Source organism: Thermobia domestica, chromosome 7 (assembly GCF_964235325.1).
Source record: "Thermobia domestica chromosome 7, izTheDome1.hap1.1, whole genome shotgun sequence".
Lineage (NCBI taxonomy): Eukaryota > Metazoa > Arthropoda > Insecta > Zygentoma > Lepismatidae > Thermobia > Thermobia domestica.
The window spans coordinates 119,129,250-119,152,548 of NC_137460.1; the positions used below are offsets into that span (position 1 = coordinate 119,129,250).

At 35.5% G+C, this 23,299-nt stretch overlaps 1 protein-coding gene across 1 annotated transcript; it reads right to left on the minus strand.

Moving 5' to 3' along the window:
- Positions 1–339: 339 nt before the first annotated feature.
- On the minus strand, positions 340–15,184 carry LOC145689311 (uncharacterized). The gene is made up of 2 exons (XM_081763454.1): positions 14,387–15,184; positions 340–4,317 (listed from the first exon to the last, which is right to left on the minus strand). Exons 1-2 carry the CDS (start codon positions 15,182–15,184, stop codon positions 340–342), a joined length of 4,776 nt encoding a protein of 1,591 aa, XP_081619580.1.
- Between the last annotated feature and the right edge of the window lie 8,115 nt (positions 15,185–23,299).

Genomic DNA, 23,299 nt, shown 5'->3' on the forward strand with positions numbered 1-23,299 from the left:
TAATGTAAATAGGACCAGCAAAGTCAATTCCAGAATTTGTGAAAGGTCTTGTTAGTTCTACTCTATGTTTTGGTAGTTGTCCCATTAATTGATCTGGTCCAGACGCCTTTAATCTTTGACATGTAAGACACCTTCTAATTACTTTCTTGATGGCATTTTTACCATTAGGTATCCAATACCTTTGCCTTAGTGATGCTAGCATTAACTGACATCCAGAATGTAGCAATGGCCTGTGTTCATGTTCTATAATTAGACTTGTTAGGTGATGATCTGGTGGTAGAATAATTTGATGTTTAGCATCAAATTCAAGTTCAGACATCTTTAATCTTCCACCAACTCTTAGTAATTGTTGATCACATATGAAAGGATTGAGAGACAAGAGTTGCTCTTATTGCTAACTCTTCCACTTTCTTTAAGATCAGCCATTTCCTTAGCATAAACTGAACTTTGAACTTCTCGTATTAGTCTGATTAAAACTTCTTCAATTTCTTCCAAAGTAAGAGCGTCTACATTTCTTCTCGATGCTTCTACTTTAGCATTCTTGGAAAACCGTACACAATAAGCCAAGACTCTCTGAAGTTTGTTCAAAGTAGAGAATCTTTCGATCATACTATTATCTTGAGTTGTCACTAAGTAACTTGATTTTAATTTCTTCTGTTCAGGAATCTCTCTGAGTGGGGCAGGCTCCGTCTTAGGCCAATCAAGTGAAGAACACTGTAACCACTGAGGACCGTTCCACCACAAATTATTATGTATTAACTTGTCAGGACTTGTTCCCCTTGATATAATATCTGCAGGATTTTCACTTGAAGCGACGTGTCTCCATTCCCCTCCCACTTCTTGTACCTCAGCAACTCGATTGCCAACAAATGTTTTCCATCTATTTGGACTTGCTCTTAACCATGCTAAGACCACCATAGAATCTGTCCACATATACACCTGGGATATTCGTTGTTTTAATGCCTTAGTTACCTTTTTGACAAGTTTTGCTGATAACACTGCCGCACATAACTCTAAGCGAGGCAGGGAAATCTTCTTTATGGGCGCCACTTTGGACTTAGCACATAATAACTTCGAAGTAACTTGACCATCCTTGCTGACGGATCTTAAATACACACATGTCCCATAAGCCTTTTCTGAAGCGTCTGAGAAAGCGTGAACTTGAATGTCTATCAAGGTACCCAACTGAAGAACCATTCTGTCTACACTGATATCTGATAATGAAGGAATGAATTCAAGTACTGTCTTGCATCTTTGCTGTAGTTCTTTAGGAAGTGTTTCATCCCACTCCAATCCTGCTTGCCACAGATCTTGAAGAATTATCTTACATACGATTGTTATTGGACTTACAATTCCCAACGGATCAAAGATTGAAGCAATAATACCCAACATCTTGCGTTTTGTTAAATTATTATTCGACCTTTGATTTAGAGTGAATCCATTCATCACTTGAAGTTGATCAGTTGCTGGATGCCAAAGTAATCCTAATGTTTTGATTTGACCCTTATCGTCTAAGCGTAATGGAAGTTGTGTTTCTCTCAATTCTTCAGAGATGGATTCCAATAACTCAGTACTGTTGGAACACCACTTTCTTAGCAAAAAACCACCCTTTTGTAGCATTTGTATTAATTCGTCCTTTATCTTTAAAGCTTCCTCCACACTTTCAGCCCCTGAAATACAATCGTCAATATAGAAGTCATTCTTCAGAACTTGTGCTGCCTTCGGATATTCACAAGCTTCTTCTGCACTTAATTGCTGGAGACAGCGAGTAGCAAGGAAAGGCGCTGAGGCTGTTCCGTATGTGACAGTTTTTAATTCATATACCTTAATGGGTTCTTCTTCTGATCTTCTCCACAAGATCTTCTGGAATTTACAGTCACGCTCATCAATCAAAATCTGTCGATACATCTTCTCTATATCTGCAGTAAAAGCTATAGGGTAGGTGCGAAACCTTAATATAATTGACTGCAAATCGTCTTGCACAGTTGGACCAACTTTGAGAACATCGTTCAGTGAAATGCCACTAGTTGAGCATGTGGATGCATCAAATACTACTCTAGTCTTCGTAGTAGTACTAGCTTCCTTAATAACTGGATGATGAGGCAAGTAATATCCTTGAGTAATATTAGAGTTGCCTTCCACTTCCTTCATATGTTCCAAAGCTTCATACTCTTCAAGGAATGCCACATAATCTGTGCGTAACTTGGGGCATCTATTTAACCTTTTTTCTAGTTGTTGTAAACGCTGAACAGCTGTCTTATAAGAATCACCTAACTGGGTCACTTCTTGTTTGAATGGCAGTCTCACTATAAAGCGTCCTGTTGAATGTCTTCTAGTGTTTGCGATAAAATGTTCTTCGCACTCCCTTTCTTCTTTGGATAGAGGAGTTTCTTGAATATCTTCTATTTTCCAAAACTTCTGCAGCTGATGGCTTAAATCATCGTTGTTGTGCAAAAAGAATGTTCGATGTTCTGGCGTGAAGTTGTTGTGCTTTGGCGTCTGATATTGTCCTGAAACTATCCATCCTAACTCTGTATTTTGGAGAACTGGAAATGCTCCTGGACGCACCTGTTGTCCTGCTTTGAGTAGACTAAAGAAAATTCCAGCACCTAACAACAAATCAATCTTACCAGACTTGTTGAAATTAGGATCCGCTAACTGTAAATTCGGTGGAAAGTTCCATTCTTTAATGTCAATATCAGCATCAGGTAAATTTCCCGCTATTTTTGGCAATACAAAACACTCAACATCTACACTAAAATCACTTACAGCAGAGAATACTTGTAACTTACTTCCGTATTTAACGTTGCAACTTACATTATTAATACCTTGTACAGGAACATTCATAGGATATTTCTTTAATTTTAACCTTTGAATGAGAGATTCTGTTGCAAAATGAGATTGGGAACAACTATCAAGCAAAGCCCTAACCATATGTAATTTACCATTGCAATCTTTAACTTGAACAACTGCAGTTGAAAGTAAAACACGCACATTACTTTTAGGCTTCACAGAGCAATAAGTACTAGTATTAATAACTTCCTGTCCTCGAGACATTGACTTTTCACCTACAGGTTCCGTAACAGAATCATTTTGAACACTTGCAGCATGATTAGGCTGTGATTTCTTAAAATCACTATGCAATAACGTGTGATTCTTGATATTACATATTTTGCATGCACTTAGCGAACAATCTTTCGCTACATGGTTGACAACTTTCAAACAATTAAAGCAAAGTTTGTTTTGTTTCGCAAAACTTAATCTTTTGGATACACTTAATTTCTGAAACTCATTACACTTGTGCAACGCATGACTTTGTTGACAAAACGAACACAAAACATTAGTACTCACATAAGATTGTCTAGCATTTTTTACATCCTTAACAACATTAGATTTACTGACATGCGACTTTGATTGCGTAGACTTTACCAATTCTAAGGCCTGGCATTTATTTTCTAAAAAGACACGAAGTTCTTCTAAACTAGCAAACTGTTCCCTATTTGTTTGATTTTCAAAGTCTTTACGTGTTTGTTCATCTAGCTTTTCCAAAACTAGGTGCGATAACAATATATCCTCCAAAGGATTATCTAACTGTAACGCCTTAAGTGCATTTACGTTACTTATAGTTTGATTTAATAATGTCCTTAAGTCCGCCACTGAATCTTTACTGACAGTTGGTAATGAAAACAATGCCTTTACATGAGCAGTTGCTATTAGCTTTGGATTATTATACCTTTTGCATATCATTTCCCAAGCAAGTTTGAAATTTTCACCTGTCACGGGTATATTCTCAACTAATTTGCTTGCTTCACCTGATAATGAGGACAACAAATAATGATATCTTTGAATATCATCTAAACTCTGATTGTTTACAACCAAACTACTGAAAGTATCATGAAAATGTCTGAAATCTGTAACTTGACCTTTAAATGTTGGTAGCTTTATGACTGGTAATTTTAGACACCCTGTATTCGCGGTTGAATTATCTGACGAACTTCTATTGCTACTACTAGCCTTCTCAGCTGTTTCAACAATTGACGTCATTTTTGCAAGAGTATCGTAGTAAGTGGCTTCAAACAAGTCTCTATCCTGTGTGTATTCATCGTTTTCGTCCTTAAATTCAAGCTGTTTTTGCACTTCATCATATTCTTTGAATATATTGGGTAAACGTGCACACCTAACTTTAATTTGCATTACATCGCCGTCTGCTCCAAATTGTTCAACAAATGTTTTCATTCTTGTAAGGGAAGCTTTAGCTAGGCCTCTTGCCTTTATAAGAGAATTAGTATTTGAATCCATTGTTTGTGATATATCTACCTGAAGTCCTTATAACAACAGATCTTTACACAAGTAAAAAAGAAACAAAAAAATATACTTAGCTACGTGACTGCTACATTGCGCCTTTGTTTTTCTTCAGATTGCAATGCACAGCTGAATGCGTAGGCGCGTACGTGATAAGTCCACTAGGTCAATTTTGCTTCTGATTCGTAACACTCACTGTCTTTACACACACATAGTCAATATGAATGTTTGAATGATTCACTTATTATTTTTCTTGGCACAACACTTCCTCCATTCGGCACTGGAGGACCAAAAAAAACTGTTTATGCTTACGTTCTTAAATATGCGCCATTTACTTTACTGGTAATGGACTGTCTTCTAACAATGGAAACTTCCAATACTTGTTTTTAGTTTTTATTGTACCTTACTAATCGCTGGTTTTCAACTAACACTTAAAATAAACCACAAAGTACATATAATAACTGCACTGTGTTCATTGCACTTAAATAACAAACTTAACCTTAAAATTATGGAAGAAATGTTCGTGCCTCGTGCCTTATGCACTGTCTCTCTTCAACACTTTCCATCTTGAATAACAAATGAAATCTAAGTTTCGTAAAAACAGTGTTTCCAGTTCTTAAAAAATATTAATACATAATATAAGACTTAACACCAGTAAATGTTAATTCTAATTTGGAGAATTTTATAAAGTTTTACAATATTTCTCACTAGATACTCTTCTATCTACGTGTTTGGATATTTTGATAACAGATGTCCCTATTAAATGTTTAATTTTCCCTAGATGTTTAATTACGGAAAAGTTTTACAATGTATTTGTATTGAATTGAAATTGTTTTGAATTTACTACATAAGGTAAGTAGACCGAAGGAGGAGAACTCAAGTAATTGATATTCTACGTAAAAGCAACCTATTGTAGAATGATGATGCTTCTTACCTTCAGCACATAATCTTTACGTTAGAGAGTCAGACAGAGAAAAATCCTGGTTTTTCCTCCTCTATGACCACCCATCTTAAACCTCTACATATCATTGTTCGTCTCACAAAATTTCGGTGCTCCAAAAACATTCAAATAATAATAATAATAATAATAATAATAATAATAATAATAATAATAATAATAATAATAATAATAATAATCCTGAATATGCCATCCTTACATAATGTAAGGATATCTTAGTTTCCTAGTTTAAATCTTAAATATCTTAGTTTAAAATGCTTTCTTTAGTACTTATTTAAGCAACCATGTAGGAGGGGGTACGACTTTTTATTTTGCCCCTCTCATTTCAGTACCCTTCCAACAGAAAGTAATTTTTGATAAGCAGGACAGACAAAATGAATAAGAAATATATTTACAGCATCCTCTCCCCTTTCATGATTGGAATATCACGTAATATTTTTTATTCTACGAAAGATGGCCCTGTGCGGTTAGGGGTAGGTAACTAAAAAAATACCTAATATATAGCGCCCCTTGATTGTAATATTACCGCTTCTTTATTTGTACGAGGGAGCCCCTACACAATCAAGGGTGACAAAAAGAATAGGAAGAGTGTCTATTGATTCCAGTGGTGGATCCAGCACGAACTCCTGGGGGAGGGGAGTTGAAGTGAAACATTCTTTTGATGATGTGAAGCTGTCACAAATTACCACTTAACTAAACTAAACAATAGTGGGGGGAACCGGAACCCAGTCAGTTTAAATTGATGTAAAAGTTTAATTTTTGGCTTCATATTAAAAGTTGTGGTTTCAAATGAGAATTTCAGTCCAAGTGGTCAATCATCAAATCTCGTGGGGCTCTTCAGTGTAGGCTAATACGGCCCCCTTATGAGAAAAGGCAAAATTATTAACATGTTTATAACTTTCGAATTTTTCGTCTATTTTAAAGAAATATTTTGCTTCGTATTAAAGTGTTGGTTCCAAATGACAAATTCAGTCCGAGTGGACAATGATCAAATCTCCGGGGGGGGCTCTTCAGTATAGGGGGCTACGGCTCCCTTATAAGAAAAGGCAAAAATATGAAAATGCTTATAACTTCCGAATTTTCCGTCTATTTTAAAGAAATTATTGGCTTCATATTAAAGCCTTGGCTTCAAATGACAATTTCAGTCCGTGTGGACAATGATCAAATCTCGGAGGGCTCTTCGGTGTAGGGGTTTCGGCTTCTTTATGGGACAAGATTCACGTAGTTGATATTGCAAAATTGTTTTGTATATATAAGTGGAAACTTGCACCATTTGGTTAATTTTACCTCTTATGTTTTGCAGATTCATATTCCAAGCAATAGTTACTTCGCAGAGCTAAAAGAAGGCACTTACTAGTTTCATTAAAATGAAATGTCTTTTATGAGAAGTTCTCATGGAGCCGACGAACGAATAGGCATCCAAACGTTGGTTAAGTCGAACGGTTGAAACCCGTTGAGCTCGCTACAATTATTATTATTATTATTATTATTATTATTATTATTATTATTATTATTATTATTATTATTATTAATAATAATAATAATAATAATAATAATAATAGAGCATTCACCTTTGGTGCATGCGGTCCGTGGCTCGATTCCACTTCGCGCCAAGTGAAATTTGAGGTGGACAAATACCGTGTGCATGGGTATGTGTTTTCTTGAGATTTTCCATTTTCCTCCCACTTTCTTCATTTCACCATTTCATTCATCATCATTCTCCCTTAGCGTAGGTGAACAATCGACCAACGTTAAACTAGATATTGCAATTTCAATAATAATAATAATAAAAATTAATTCAACTGAAAGGACTGTAATTTATGTGGACAGCAATTATCATAAATATGCAACCATTATAAAAATAATGCTTTGAGTAGAAAGATAATCCTTTCCAAGTGTTAACGAATGCGCACGAGAGAAGACATGTCTCGAGAAAGAGACGAGACGCGCTTTGTGACATCCAAGATAATACGAGGCAAATGTTTTGGACACGAGATAGCTTGTAAAATGTCTCGTCTTGTCTGGAATGTCTCGAAAACAAAAGTCTAAGTTTTAATATTATCTTTCAAGATCTATTCCCTCAGAAGTAGTTCTCTGCCTTAAAATTAATAACGACATTTGTGATTTAAAAAAAAGATAAACAATGCCTAAAGTTAATAGTTAACTTTTCGAAAAGAAGCTTCATTAAGGGTGAACCTGAAAGATGTCCACAAACTTCGGGAGGTGATTCGTGACATCAAAAGGAGACAAATGGTCCTCTTGCAGTTTTCGAATTCAGCTTCGTTGTCGAGATACAGGGTTGCCAACTGGTCGTGTTTGAGAAACTCACTGAGAATAAATTCAAGTCCAAGAATAAACTACTACTCATATATTTTTCAGGTCAATTGACTTATACCATGTTGTAAGGTCAAATATTTATTTATGAAGTGTGTACAAAATTCGCCAGGGTCTTTTCTGAGAAAATCGTCGAGAAAAAGTCACCTCCAAGAATAAACTACCCCTTGTAAATTTTTCTAAGAGAAATATCTGATACTGCAATATAGGGTTGTTAATTAAATATTGATTAATGAAAAATAAACAAAATTGTTAAAACCATTTTTGAGAAAATAGCGTTTTTCGATTTTCGGCTGTTTGTAAACCACACTTATTTTAGGTGGTAGGAAAAAATGGAAAAGCTCCTGTAAGAATACTAAGTAAACCCTAAGTTTAAAATTTGGTGTAGATAAGTTGAACGGTATGGCCTCTAGGCGAGTGCATAGAAAAGTGTGCCGAACGGACGGACCGGAAGGACGGGTGTCGAAAAGTCACATTTTCGGTATGTAGACGCCATGAAACATGTAAATCCGTTGAAATCTGAATTTGATATTATTTTCACAATCACTATATTTTCTTCTCTCTTTTGTCGCTCGAAAAAGAAAAGCCTAAGTTTACCACAAAAAGCTAGGGAGTTTCTCAAAAAATATTCAATTACAGGGCCACCGCACTAAACTTTTTCAATTCAATTTCTTAACTGTGTTAGGCCGCAGTGTTACTGAAGTGTGTATTTGGATAATACGAATAAAGTTATCGTATTATTCAAATACATCGAATGTCAGATTATCGAATAAAAAACTTCGATTGAAGAAAATCCACACTACAAAACTAACTCACACTTTGAGCACATTTTCATTAGACATATAATAGACCAATTAATGCAATCATTGTTTATGAAATATGAAAAAAATCAAATGAGTCACTTTGGGAAAGTCGTTCAAAAAGAACACGTCAAGAGTAACCTACCTCTTGTGAATTGTTTCGAACAATGAGTTAAGATATACTTTTGGTTATTAATGAAATATTTATTTGCGAAATTTGAACAAACTCGCCTGTCGTTCGAGAAAATTGTCGGGGAAATAACCTTGACCCCAAAAATAAACTATCCGTTGTAATTGTTTTTCATAGAAATGACTTATACTAAAATATAGGGTTATTAATGAAATACTTATTTATGAATTATAAATAAAATTGTCCGAGTAATTTTTGAGAAAATCGTGAGGGAAAAATAACTCCCCGAATAAACTATCTCTTGAGGATTCTTTCAGGGTAAGCGAGTTATTCCATATTACTAGGTTTTTAATGAAATATTTATTTCTGAGTACGAACAAAATTGCTTGACTCATTTTTGAGAAAACCGTGGAGGAAAAACACCCTCAAGAGTAAACTACCCCTCGCATATTTTTTCAGGACAAATGAGTTTTGCCATATTGTTCGGTTATTAACGAAATATTTATTTTTGAAATATGAATAAACTCTTTTGAGTCGTTTTTGAGAAAATCGCCCAGACAACACTCCACCAAGAATAAACTACCCCTCGCATTTTTTTTAGGACAAACGAGTTATGCCATATTGATAAGTTATTAATGAAATCTTTATTTATGAAATATGAACGAAAACATTTGAGTCCATTTTGAGAAAATCACTGAGAAAAAACTCACCCCCTTAGTATAAACTACCCCTTGTAGATTTTTCTCAGATAAATGCCTTATACCACAAAATAGGGTTGCTAATTAAATATTGATTTATGAAAAAAGAAAGAAAACAAGATCGTTAGAGCCAGTTATGAGAAAATATCTTTTTTCTATTTTCATCGTACAGGAAACTACCCTTGTTTTGGGAGTAGGAGGGAAATAAAAAAAAACTATAGGAAATACTATGAAAATCTTAAACTAAAATTTGGTGCAGATAAGTTGAACGGTATGGCCTCTAGGCGAGTGCACAGAAAAGTGTAGCGAACGGACGGACGAACAGATAGACATGTATCGAAAAATAACTTTTTCGGTGTTAGGGGCTATAATACGTGTAAATTCGTTGAAATCTCAAATTTGATTTTTTTTTCGAACACCATACTTTCTTCTCTCATTTGTCACTTCAAAGTAAAAGGAACTCAGAACTACAGATAAAAGACACCTACTTTTACACATAGACATTATTTATTGATTTAAAACTGTTTCAGTTTGTGTCATTTCACTTCCAATTGAAAGGTTTTACAATGATTAACGGCATACCAATGACGAGACGGAAGTTTTCAGGAAGTAAATGCATTCAAAAGGCTAGATTGCATTACAGCTATCAGTCTGTTTTTATTTCTGCAATTGTTAACAGCTGTAATTTCGTCCAAACGCTACATGAAATAATTTTTGGTTGACGTCATTGTGTTACTATTTTAGTATTGTTCTCTTCAGACTTGGTTGAAGTTTTGACTTAACGGTTATACATTTTTTTCTTATTTCATCGTTACACATAAGAATAAAATGTTGTGGTGACTGGATAGATTCGAACCTACGAACATTGAGTTTTTATTCTTCAAACAATTTACCAATGAACCAAGCTTTGTCCTCACGTTAACGTACGGTTACAGGGTTTATTACGATTTAAATAAAATGGCTGGCTGTTAGAGTTTCCTGCCCAAATATTTCGATAAAAAATTTTCATTGTTTCGTACATTGTTTAGATACACATTTTAGGAGAGTGAATTTTGGTGTATATAATAATTTCATGCCAGATAAAAGCTGGATAAGTTTTAATAACATGTTTCATATGTAGTTCTCAATAATAGACTTGTTCGGGATGACGTTCCAAGGTTTAGCATTGACTAGCAGTTTTTGCTATTAATATCCCTTCTAGCAATATTGGCAGTAGACAAAAGTTAGCCCGCGTTAAAGCTTTTTGCTCCTAATTTAGTTATTTTACTTTATTATTTAACGAATATATTGAAAATTGTCAGAGACACGTATGCAGTAATTTATTTCGGGAGGGGTCCGACTTCAATATTAGGATAAATTATAATAAAATTTTAAAAGGTTATCCCCAAAATTAGGCTAAATTTACAGAAAAGTTGGGGTTTCAGAGGGGGGCCGGACCCCCTAGACCCACCCCTAAATGCGTTCTTGTTTGTCAGTAACATTTCCTCATTTTGAAACCCTCAAAAACTTCGGATAGACTATATAAAGGAAAACGAGTTATTTTCGATGAAATATCACTTCAAGGAGACGCGTCAGTTTTATTGCACAGTGTGGTATCCCACGTTCACAGTGGCAAGAGTTTCTTTCCTCTGATTCTCTGTCATTGTGCTCTATCGAAAGGTTAGGTTTGTAACATATTACTCCTACGAACAAGCATGACTGGCAGATAGGAATACTGAACACAACTCCAGAGAAATGCATGCTGGAACTTACGTTTATAGCTACGCTTTGGTGATTTGCCCTCAAGGTCAATCGAGTGGTAATTCAGTTCCGTCTCTGTTCTTAAGCCATGTTCGTATTACTTCGAACAGTTTTGATAATGAAAAGCATGCCTCTTAATATAACAGACTTCTTTCGCGTAAGAAATCGAAACTCAGTTGGTCAGAGCAACTAGTCTGTAAGAATTAGGTTGTTAGTTAGTTAGGAGCCCAGTACGAGTAAGGGTTTTTATTACTATTGTTTTTATCTTTTTTATGTGAGGAAAAATCAAATTGTGACATCGCGATATCAAATGTATTTGATTAGGTAGCTTTGTCTTACCTAAACTTTAAACATCAGTAACCGTCGAAATTATTTCACTAACCGATCACTTACTGAACATTTCAAACACGTCAAACCAGTGGCATAACATGAAGGTTAACCTCTCCTCCGCAGTCCTTAGTTATGCGTCCGTACTTTCAAGGGCGGACTAAGGGCCGGGCGACTGCCCGGGGTGCCAGAGAAAGAGGGGCACCAAAACGAGCCTCAAAAAGTAAATTTTACAATGTGCTTTCTACTGACGTTTTAGGTTTATATTCTTGTAAAGTAGTGGCAATTATATGATCTTTTTACATTTCACTATGGAAGAAGAGAGTTTCATAGTACTAAGGGGGCTGTATCGAAAAATTGAGAGATGGCATGTAGAATAAAGAGTGCCGGGAATTAAGTATTGTTTGTTTGTTTGCTTGAGTTTAGCGTTCCACGGTTATGCCTTAATGGGCAAGGGAGATGTGGATACTAATTATAGTGGAATCCGAACCACTTTTATCGTTCAACAGTAATCCACCGGGAATTGGACCCGGTACCACAGAGGGCAGGCGTGCTAGCCACTAGACCAGAGGGGGTGGAGTTGGTATTGTTTATAGCGGGCCATATTCTTTGTGAAGTTTTCCTAGGTAATTGATTTCTTTTTGAAAATGGGTTTAAAACAGGGGCGTCATTTAGGGAGGGCAGGGAGGGGCATTTGCCCCCCCCCTGAGTTTGAGATGTATATAGATTTTATCATTAGAATAGTAGTAAATCAGTGAAAAACGCGAAATTTTACTTATATCAAGAGGTCTTGCCCCCCCCCCAAAGCAAAATCTGAAATGACGCTCCTGGTTTAAACTATTAAAAACACTATGATAAAATGTAAAATATAGGCTACTACTAGGGGAAGGGCGCCAAAAAGTCACTTTGCCCGTGTGAGAATTTGGCCTGCTCCGCCCCGGCGTACTTTCTGTATATTTTTTGGCCTTGCAGCTTGTGCGGTCCCCACGCCACATTGTTGCGGGGGCGCTATTTACGCCTAGCTTTCGAACGTAATTCAATAACTGTTTAAGAAATTCTACCATCAGCGTGGAAACGGGAATATATTTTTCTAATAGTCCCATAGAACTTTCACTCAGAACGCCAGATGCAATTTTTCAGAGTGGGCTCTGGCTCATATTCAGGAATATTGCTTTTACGTAGAATATCTATTACTTGAGCTCTCCTCCTTCGGGCAACTTTGCTTATGTAGTAAATTCAAAACAATTTCAATTTAAGACAAATATTTATAGGGAAAATTAAACATTTAATAGGGAAATCTGTTATCAAAATATCCAAACTTTTTTTTTGTATCGTCATGAGTTTTACACATATGTTACATTTTGATTCTTTCCCAAATAAAAAATAAATAAAATAACCTTAGTGATAAAAATGACAACAGTACTTCCACGGGATTCGAACCGTCTACCTTCGGTATACAAACTCGTTGCTTTATCTAACTTTTTTTTTTTTTTTTTTTTTTGTTTTTTTTTTCCAAAAAGGATAACATATACTGTATTATTAACAAATAACAAGGAATCAAATCACAACCAGCAGAAACATAAAAAAAGAAAAAGAAAAAGAAAAGAAAACATTAGTAATACAAAAATTATGAATACATCTTTGTTAATTTTTCATCAACAACAGCTAAATAATTCGAGAACTGTTTTCGTTTGATAGTTTCAGTTATTTTCCATCGTTCTTTCAACAGGTGAAAATAATAGTCTGCAAGGGTTGGCGTTTGACTTTGAATCAAATATTCCACAGTTACACCACACAACCAAATTACACTATTTTGTTTGTAATGAGGATAATATGAAAAATCAGGAAATAAAATCATTAGCGGGGAAATATCCTGGATCCCACAACGAACGAGAATACACATGATACGTGCGAACGTCAACCATATGTCGTGCACCAAATCACAAGTTGAAAGCCGATGTTGTAAAGTATCGTCTCTACTACAATGCGAACATGTTCCGTTAGACATCAGCTTAATTTTCTGTAACTTTATATTAGTTGGTATGACGTCATGTACAATTCGATACCACACAGAGCGTTGATTGACATTTAGGACTGTGTTATTGATATTTTTCCAGATCATATCCCAATTATAGTTAGGAAAGTTGTCTTTTCGTTTAATAGTAACATTTTGTTTACACTGATATGAGCTGTACAAAAGTTTCATATTCAGGTGTTTGGGAGTATCTAAGTCTAGAACCATGTAACTAGAATTCAAGAGTACATCATACAAATATTTTACAGTGTTTGAAAGAATAGACATATTAAGAGGAGGGGTGATTGCCGTTGCCTGTACCCAATAGAGACCCCAGATTTTAGCAAAACTGGGTGTATGTAATTGTATCTTGTACATCCAATTAATCAAATATAAAACAGTGCTTTTGCAATATATATCCACCATGTTGAGACCTCCAGCATTTTTAGATTGAGTAAGTACATACATGGGTGTTTTAAAAATGTTACCTCTCCAAACAAACCAATAAACTGCAGCTTGCATAGAGCGGGCAATTCGACTTGGCAACGGTAAAACAGGACTTAAATACCAAAGGTGAGATGTAATATATGTATTAACAATCCAAATTCTTTGTTCAAGACAGTAGCCACGAAATTTCCACGATTGACATAAACCTTTCACCTTCTGGAGGGCTAGAGCCCAATTTTCTAAAATCATTTGTTGGACCGTGCAATAAAAATAGACACCTAAAATTTTTATCCTATCAACATGGAGAATAGGAAAAGTAATCATCTGAAAATCCCAAGTACCAAATGCAAGCAATTTTGTTTTCTGAAAATTTATGCATGCCCCACTAGATTGTCCAATATTTTGTATGACATGAAGAACTTGATTAAGTTGAGCTTCATCTCGTACTAAAACAGAAAGATCATCAGCATAGGAACGCACTGTAAGGTGGAGATCAGCAAAGGAAATACCTATTTGCATAGCATGTAATTCACAAATCAATGGTGAAATGTAAATATTAAAAAGAGACATTGAAATCGGACACCCCTGTCTAATAGATCTATTGATTGTTATAAAAGGTGTTAAATAACCATTTACCTGGATTTTAGACCTCGCAAACATGTACAAAATTTTCACTTGATTAATTACAGCAGGATGAAATCCAAATTTTTCCATTACTTGATATAAATACCCATGGTTAACCAAATCAAATGCTGTCCTTAAATCTATAGATAGAATGCCACCTTTACATTTGGTGTAATCAAAATATGCCACAGCACCGCGAAGATCCATCAATACATCAAGAAGTTTATTACCTTCTAGAAATCCTGCTTGCATTGGGTGGAGAATGCTTGAGAGCACTGTTTTTAACCTATTGAAAAAGCATTTTGCTACTATTTTATAGTCAACATTTAACATAGTTAACGCTCTATAATGTTTAAGACAAGTAGGATTTGGTAACTTTGGTACTAATATAATGACACCTGTAGCAAAGGAGTCACTAATTACACCATGATGCAATATTTCATTGACAATAGTAGTAAACTCATCTGCTATAATAGGAAACACCTTTTGATAAAATTCTGCTACTAATCCATCAATTCCAGGAGTTTTATAACGCTGAAAACTGAGTATTACATCATGGATCTCATTTTTGGTATATGGTTGCATTAACATGTCGTTATAATCAGATGTCACTGTATAACCTGGCAAAGGTGTAAATTGCAAAACAGGAGTCGTGTTCTGTGATACATTATACAACTCTTGGTATGTATTATGAATGTGAGCTCTAATTTCACTCGGATTAGTTAGTACTTGCTGAGTATTAGAGGTTACTTTTGAAATTAAAGCTCGATTTTTACGTTTCTTTGTATGAATTAGATGGTATAACGTCATACGCTCGTTTTCTACCACAGTGTTATCTTTACAATAGAAACGAAATTTTTCAGTACATTCTCTCTGCAAATGTAAAATTTTACCTTTATAATACTGCATATCTCGGTACGATATTGGGGAAGTAGACGATAAACCACTAACAGATTGTAAACATTTCATATAAAATTGCATCATATGGTTACTATTGGCATTCCTATCTCGAAAGTGATCGATATATAGCCATTTGATTTTGGGTTTCACATATTGCTCCCACCATTTGAGGCGTGTGGTATACCTGTGGCGGTGGTGAAGCCAGTCTGACCAGTGCCGATGAAACTGGTTAAGAAAATAAGGATCATTTAGACCAAGGGGGGACATTTTCCAGTAGGATCGTCCCCAGACACAGTACGGCGAACCAATATTAAATTCTAGAACTAGACCTAAATGATCAGTAAACGGGGCTAAACAGACATCATATTTAACAATCAATTTAACCAAGTCTGGATTACAATAGCAACGGTCAATTCTGGACGCCGCATTACTGCGCACGTAAGTAAAGATATGGTCCTTTTTACAGTAGATAGCAGTATCAACCAGCCTATATTGAGAAACAAAAAATTGCAGTGCAGGACTATATGATGGTGTCCCGACACAATCATTAGCTCGAAGTACACAATTAAAATCGCCCATGAGCATAATGTTATTAAAAGGTTCAGAAAGCAAATACAACAAATCTTCAGAATATAAGATCTCTCTACCCGTCTTTCCTTGATGCCCCGAATTCCCATATATATTGACAATTACAGTGTTTTTCCAATACAACGCTATCCCTCTGCCATCCACCAACATTTTAAGGGAATCAATTTGTATTCCTTCTTTCACTAATATAGCAGTTCCAAAACCATGTACACCAATATTAACATGACTCTTATAACCAGAGATGGAACAGTGTTCATCGGAGATTATTTCCTGAAGACATATAAAATCTGCGTCATAATCATAAACAATTTTTTTAAACAATTCTTTTTTAACACTATTTTGCATACGGTTTACATTGAGTGAAACAATACGTGTAATGTACAGTGTTATAAGTAAGAAAACAAAAAAGCAAATGCAAGATTGGAACATATCGACGTATTACTATAAACAGAAGACGAGAACGTCAATATAGTCACACTGACAACAAAAAAGTGAAAAAAAAGTGTTTACAAATCTTGAAGGTCAGTGAGCACACCTGAGGCAGTATCGTCGTGACGTAAACATTCAGTTATTGAAGCACCACGCCTTTTCTTCTTTCGAGTTGTTATGACATTCACAGGTTGTGAATAGGAACCACGTGAGCCTCGTTTCTTTCGTGAACGTAATTCCCTTGTATCAGGAATGTCTGTTGTTTCACTTTCCAGGTCAAGGTCACTACCTTCTGTATCTGAAGTAGGTGCAATGAATTCCATATCAGTTTTTTGTTTCACAGCTTGGAGGGAGCTCTCAGTACCAACAGGCTGTTTACCAGGGAGACAAGACGGAGTATCGATATTATCTACACTTGCAAGGTCATTAACATTAACACTAGGTGTATGTGTTTCTTCAGCTGCATTGTTGATAAGGCCAGATGGGGAATCAGAGTTGTCATCCGTATGAGCAGCAATCGTAGTAGAGGTGTCAGTTATTGATGCTGAACTGTTTGGTTGTAATTGCACATGTTGTTCAGAAGGTTTTTTTGGAATAGTGCCGAGAGATGACATTTGTAAAGGCAGTGGCGGTGCGCTAGATGCGGGGCGGAGTGGGGGGAAAAACTCGGTAAATCGAATGTCAGACGTTTGAGACGTATGGGGGCCATTCAGTTCTTGTCTTCTTTTCTTATCACAGTCACTAAGTCGGTGAGTTAATGATCGACAGAAAAAACACATTACAGGCTGGCCTTCATATGATATGAAGCCACGAAAGCCGTTAAAGAGTAAACGTGAAGGAATAGGTTTTTTAAGGACAATGTTCACAGTTCGTATTCCATTGGACACTGCAAGGGGATAATTTTGAGACCATGTCTCATTGGTTATATTTTTCACTGTTCCATATTCAGTCAGAATTTGCACAATAACATTATTATCTAGTTGAATAGGTAAATTAAAGACTCTTACCCTGGTAATATTTTCCATTGCGTTGACAAGTTGGACAAAAGAGGTACTACCGTCACTATGTTTAAATGGTACAGTAGGTTCGAGCTTACTTAACACTTTTTCAAAAATGGCATCAGTATTAAAAGTCACAAACACAGCATATTCATCAGAGTGAAGTTGGAGCGCAATAATGTCATGGCAGTCCTCTTTAAATAAACTTTCAATCCATTTATGAATAGCGATGGGTGACGGGCGATTATTACGTTTTTCCTTGTCAAATACACATTTGATGGTATTTTTTCTAACGAGCTGAGACATCGTAATATTTTACAATATATAGTCACTTACACAAATAAACCACACGTAGTGGTAAAGCTAAGCACGTCAAACTGCGAACAAACACTGCACCGGACAACACGTCCTACCGCTAGCACAGTTTAACAGCAACTCTATCTAACTGAGCTATTTGCTTTCTTACGTAAGCTGAACCTGTTCTACAGTAAAGACGATTTTTCATTACGATTGGGCTAACAATTCGTCTTTTTCCATAGGTAATTTCCACTATTTGCACTATCTATACGTTAATACTTAGCATAGATTCATATATTTGGAGTTCGCTGATAATGCATATAATAAGACATATTAGAAATATTTCGTTAAAATATTCGTTTGTAGATCTAATCCACGCTTCTCTCAATGACATAGATGTCGCTGCTTCGTGTTGAACTGCAGAATTCCCTCGCGTTCTTGAAAATTTCCCACTTTAGCAGAGTTGGTAATTCTCGAGATTTCTGTCGATTTAATGTTTTTTGCTTCTAATTTCTTTAGTTTAAGCTAATATCTAACACAAATATTAAAAACGGGTTTGTTATTAACCTGTCCTGCTGGGGAAACCTTCCGAAATTTCGAACATATAAAGAAAACGGAGATATTTTCAAAAAACTTCAAAATAAAGAGACGCGTCATTTATTTTGCTCATAGTAGTACGTTGACAAAAAAACAAGAACTTTGGAAATGTTTGCATACGTATATATCAGGGGAAGTCTGGTTAGTAGGGAGTAAAGAAATAGCATTCCAAGAAGCTGACTACAACTTTGATTAGTGGTGAGTAACTGATCCTTCGAAAACACTGTACATTAGCACATTAGCTTAGTACACATTAACATAACACATTAGCAATATCCTTAACTTAGTACTTGTTGCAGAATGATGATGCTTCTTGAGTTCAGTTGTTTTCTCTCATTACAATTATACAATACTCTTATTTCTCACATGATTATTCCTTAGTATTTAATATCCCAGTGATCTTTCTCATCATAATTTTAAGAAATTCTTGAACATCGTTTGGGTTTCTATCAAAACAACCAAAAGTTAATAATCTGGTTTCTACTTGCTACAGAAGAATTAAGTCAGTGAGTTTTGATGGTATATACTACTTCACTTTTCAAAACCCTGGGATTTTTTTTCTTCATCACCTACCTCTTCCTCTGCTTCGATCGTTATATCTTTGGGGTGGTTCTTCTGATCATACAGATCTTTTATGTGCTCCTCCAAATTACTAAGGATTCTTTGACGGTCAGTGTGTACATGACCTTGTTAGTCATCGATTCCAAAGGTACCTATATTTCAATTAGCTCCCATCCTAAGTATTGTGTTTTCTGACACAATAGATCATATCTGCCGCGCTATTGAGGTTCTATTATTTCCTCACTAATCTGTTCCATGTACTTTTCCTTGACTTTGTCCGTTGCTCTTCTCAAGTATTATTCAATCTTCTTCATTCTTTGATGTACGTAATCTTCATTTTTTAAAAAATTCTTCCATCTTCGTAAGCATCGCTTCAATTATCCATGTTTTCCTCAATGCTCTTTCCATCCTGTCAATGTTATTGTAGAATATGTCAAGTAATATTTTTTTTTTAATGTTCCTAGCTATTTTCTACATTGCTTGGCATGTCGCCCAGTATACAGATTTCTCTTCAATCTTCTAACACATCACTGTTTATGTCCCTTATTCGTTCTAAATTCCTCACCGTGGAAATTCATGAGGTTCGGATTCCACGTTAATCAGTAGGTCCACGTCTCATAAAGCCTCGCTGCTGAAAGGGATGCTAAACTAAAATCAACTCAACTCAATTCGTTCTAAATTCCATTTTCGATTTCTCTCATTTTGTTTGATTGACTTTAACCACTTTTACACTTACGCCAAACAACAGATTGTAACACCAATCAACGTCTGCTTCCGTTAGTGTCTTCACGCCTCGTACACTATTCCTTAAACGTTGCTTGTCAAAAATGTAACCGATTTGACAGCGTTTCTTCTTTCCTGGTCTTTTTTGCGTGTACAGCTTGGTTTTTATTTTCTTCATTCACATGTTTGTAACCACTATATTACGTTGTCTACAGAAGTCGATAACCATTTGGTCTCGTAGTTCCTTGTACCTGGTTCATATAGTCGAAACAACTTATTCGTAACTCCTTCTCCTATTATGCTGTTGTAGTCTCCCATCACTATGGTATTTGATTTACCTTTTCTCTGTTGATTCATGTTGTCACTAATCGAATAATGTATTACTTCCACTATATTGCCATCATGGTCGATTGTTGACATATCTGCTTGTATTATCACAGTATCAACTTGTACTTAGTTTTACGAACACCAAGCGATCAATGCCGGATTTCACTTTGATTACGATACGTTCTCCTTCGTTCTTCATTACTATCGTGACACCATTCTCGGCCTTGACTCCACGACAAGAGAACGTTGTGAAATTTCCTGATACCATGTCACCTTTTCCTGACAATCTCGCTTTACTCAAGTTCACTGTGTTCACTTTACATTCATCCATTTTCACTTTTAAATTTTCAATTTTATCCAAACGTCTAAAAACTTGGAAGTCACAGGTTCATATGCTGAAATGGAAGTTATTATAATATTTTCCCCTCTGATGATTCTTCTCGGATTGGTTCCCACCAGGGGATTCGAACGGGGGACTATTTTACCTCCGGGATGTTTTACCTCAAGAACAACCATTATTATATTTATTCTTCTCGTTCATCCCTTCTGGGAAGAAGATAATGTGTTAGTGTACCGATTTCCTTTACACATCTCCATGCTATTGACCATCTTGTAGCTCGTCCTCCTTTTTTGTACAGTTCCTAAGAACAAGAATGTACCTTAACTTCTACCTGCTTGTCCTCCCTCTGAGGAGGCCGTTGGTACCTGGTAGAGGCTGACTTCATATCCCAGGAGTCAGTCGATCCCCACCTACATTAGCTGCCTAAGGCTTGTCCCCCCCCCCCCACCAGGAGGTGTACATTGGAACTTTCTTTTTCGTTTAGAATGGCATCTGAAGAAATTCCTCAAGTGTCTCCAATACTTTTAGAAAGCTTTGGCATGTAATTTATATAGCTTGCTAAATATTGTCCAAAATAGCCGGAGGACTATATCGATACATTGAGTCCAATTGCCACAAGTTTTATGGTGAAACGTTATGTTTGACCATAAAAGAGAGGTATCAAATTTGTAACTGTTCTTCGTTTTATTCTCCGTTACTGCTTTTGGAGATGTAAGGCGGGTTTCTTTGTTTGTGGAGTTTTTATCAATCAATTTTTAGTCAATTCAAATACACTTTGCCATTTAAATTCTCGGTTTCTAATTAGAGATATAACTCTGCGTGGTCTGAGAAGAAGCATTGATTTTAATTTTGCGTATATGAGGGAAAATTCATTATTGCTTTTCTGTTTGTAGAAATTACTAGTAATCACAAGAGCTTGGTTTTCTCAATAGATAAATCGGGAAATTGTTGGTTTTGGCAGTGCTACCTCTCTATTCACAGAAGAAAACCTCTTGTGATTATTTTACGTACAAAACGTTTGCTTTTGCGTAAATCATCGAAGAGAATGGTCAAATAAATTTCTTCCTCAAAGAATATTGATTGAGACTTTCCTCCTAGATTTACATTAATTGGAAACAATTGTAGAGTCCGGACTAAAGACAGATAGAGCAAGAACAAACTGGAAGAATGGGGGATATTAAGCTTACATTTTCTAAAACAACACCATATGCTCTCGGTGCACATAGTCTCATATTCGATTGCTGGTCCAAGAACATTGAACCCTGGAACGGTTATTCGGATACAATCGATTACTACAGCAGTGGTTCTCAACCTAATTCCTATTACGGATCCCATTTTATCACATCCTCTTGCCAGCGACCCTCTTATAATGTCTTGTTTGTAATATGCATGTGGGTTTTATAATATATCTATATCTATATCTATATCTATATCTATATCTATATCTATATCTATATCTATATATATATGTATATATATATATATATATATATATATATATATATATATATATATATATATATATATAGATAGATAGATAGATAGATAGATAGATAGATAGATAGATAGATATCCTATTGCTGAGATTTCAGGACAGGACAAGTTCTGGCTCAAAAGGAGAGAATATCCTGATCTGGTTTCTGCTATTTTAAAAGTAATCATTACATTTACAACATCGTATCTGTCGGAAACTTGTTTTTTTTATATAGTAAGCAATAAAACAAAGACAAGAAACTGCTTGTCAGTTGAAAATGACTTTAAAAAATACGTCACGAAGATTGAACCGGATATTGGGCCATTAGTGAAATCACACCATGCTCCGTCATATCATTAGGTTTCAGTTTTAATTATAATTCAACATAGAAGTTTTGTTGTAGTTATATTTTTCTGGTATTTTGATACGCAGTTCTCATTAGTTACATATTGTACCTCTATGATTAAAATTGTTTTATAAACAATTCTACATCTGTTGAAAATGTTTAGTAGGCATATTCTTGCCATTCCTGAGACTACCTATAAAAATTAAAATATGCATATCAGAACAAAATTCAAAATAATATTTAAAATTATTTTCTGGTATTAGATTATAATTATATTTATTTTTTCCGCTTGTCTTCGCGACCCCTTTGAAACCCTCTCGCTACCCATAGGTAGACAAATCCTTTACTACAAGATTATGTTTTATACAGGCCCGGTGCTTAAGAAAAACTTTAACCTTCAACTAACAAACTAAACATTAAATTATCCTTGTAAAAAGATAATGTGCTGATACGGCTGTTGTGTGTGTGTGTGTGTGTGCAATCATTTGTCAAAAGTATGGGCATACTACAGATCTTGCAGAATGTTCCAAACAAAATGTACAATACCCATAGAAACCTCTGTTTGTTGGAATCGTTTTGCAAACTAAACATCATTGATCACATATGGAAACAAAAATACAATCCTTAACACTGATGAGAGTTTTTTTAGATCTCAAGCATATGTTTGATTAATTTATCCAACTTTTGCGAAGTTATGCAACTTAAACAGTTCTTAGAAAGCTTCCATGGATATTCTTTGCCATGTGTTCACTAACTCTCATACGACTTTCATTCCATACGAGCTCGGTGGATGAAAAATACAGAGATTGTGGCTCCAATTCCACTTTTGTGAAAATGCGATCCTTTAATTTGTTTTCAGATAATTAATATATAACTTGGAAGAATGTTTGGGATCTCTATGCTATTGTAGTACAAAGGATGGTCAGAAAATCCGCGCTCATAATGGAATTAATGCCTTACTAAATTATTGAGATATATGCTTTTCTCCATTATTCTGTTGATTTGAACTAAAACATCATTTAAGGGGGCACGGTGCTCAGTAGTACAACATTTTCCCTGGTGCATGGAACACCTGGTTCGACCCCTGGATAAGGAAGTTTGTGGTGGACAACGCAATGCTCATGGGTTTTCTCTGGTACTCCGTTTACTTCCAGATTTTCATTCCATCAATTCTTCCATAATCGTTACCTTGCCTTAACCATAGTATCCCTTAGCCTAAAGGACATAGCGTTCGTTTCATACAAAATGTTCTTCACATATAAAACACAAACTTGTTTAACTATAAAACCTCCACTCACATAACACTAGCTTTTCCTTGTTATACTATAAATATTACACGTAAGGA

Bases quoted from the DNA above. Each gene is read 5' to 3' on its own strand.
- LOC145689311 (XM_081763454.1), bottom strand. From the start codon at position 15,184: ATGACGTTATACCATCTAATTCATACAAAGAAACGTAAAAATCGAGCT. The intron at 4,318-14,386 runs GTAAATGGTTAT...TAAGGACTTCAG, and splicing joins TTGCGAGGTCTAAAATCCAG to GTAGATATATCACAAACAAT.